Raw genomic sequence first — 830 nt, 5'->3', positions numbered from 1 at the left:
GGGGGGGCCGGGGCCCGCGCGCCGGCGGGCCCCGCCCTCAGCACCGGCACAGCAGCCCCGCCTCCAGCCCAGCCCGGAGCCCCGCCAACTGCCCAAATCCTAAACCCTAAACCCTAAACCCTGAACCCTAAACCCTAGGCCTGGGCGGCGCCCCGCGCCGCAGACGCCCCGTCGCACGGCCAGCTCCAAACCCCGAACCCTAAACCCTAAACCCTAGCCAAACGCGCTACTTACCAGGATCTAGCGTGCTAGGGCTGGGGCGCGCCGCAGGGGCCCCCCAGGCCCCCCATTGATACTCAGGTGCTGCTGCTGCTGCTGCTGCAGCAGGCTGGGGGGCCCCTGCTGCAGGATAAGGGTACGCGGAGTAGGGGGGGTAGGCCCCTATTGCTGAGGCATAGGAGGGATCCGTCATGGTGGTGGGGGGCGGGGGCCCCTGCCAGTGCGCGCGGAAACCCTAATTTAGGGTTTGCGTGGGGTGGTGGTGGCGCGCACGGAGTTCGGCGGGGTCCCCGGGACGAATAGACAGGCGAGAGAAAACGAAAAATGCAAACCCTAAACCCTAAACCCTAAACCCTAAACCCTCGCGGCTGAAACTGCCGGCGGCGCAGAGTCCAACGGCGGCCGCCCAGGCGAGTCCGAGGTGCTGCTGCTTCTCCAGGACTACTTTTGCTGCTGCTAGGGTTTGGGGTTTAGGGTTTGCAAAAACCTTTCTTGCTGCCACTCAACCCTAATTTACAAACATAAAGACGCACCTTCTCAAGCCAAAGCCCTCGCCGATGCATGTAGTGGCCGCCGCTGCTGCTGCTGCTGCTGCTGCTGCTGCAGCCGCT

General features: G+C 64.7%; 1 protein-coding gene across 1 annotated transcript in view; it reads right to left on the bottom strand.

Moving 5' to 3' along the window:
- Positions 1-412, bottom strand: part of ETH_00040745 (RNA binding protein, putative) — a gene marked incomplete at both ends in the record, with an annotated part of 662 nt that extends 250 nt beyond the window's left edge. The window contains one exon of the mRNA XM_013376112.1: positions 235-412. Within this exon, the coding sequence (XP_013231566.1) occupies positions 235-412 (178 nt within the window). The remainder of the gene's footprint in view (positions 1-234) is intronic.
- Between the last annotated feature and the right edge of the window lie 418 nt (positions 413-830).

This window comes from Eimeria tenella, genomic scaffold (genome assembly GCF_000499545.2).
Source record: "Eimeria tenella Houghton genomic scaffold, Eth_scaff3152, whole genome shotgun sequence".
Taxonomy (NCBI): domain Eukaryota; phylum Apicomplexa; class Conoidasida; order Eucoccidiorida; family Eimeriidae; genus Eimeria; species Eimeria tenella.
The sequence above is the reverse complement of the archived record's forward strand: the minus strand, read 5'-3'. Positions and strand labels throughout refer to the sequence as shown.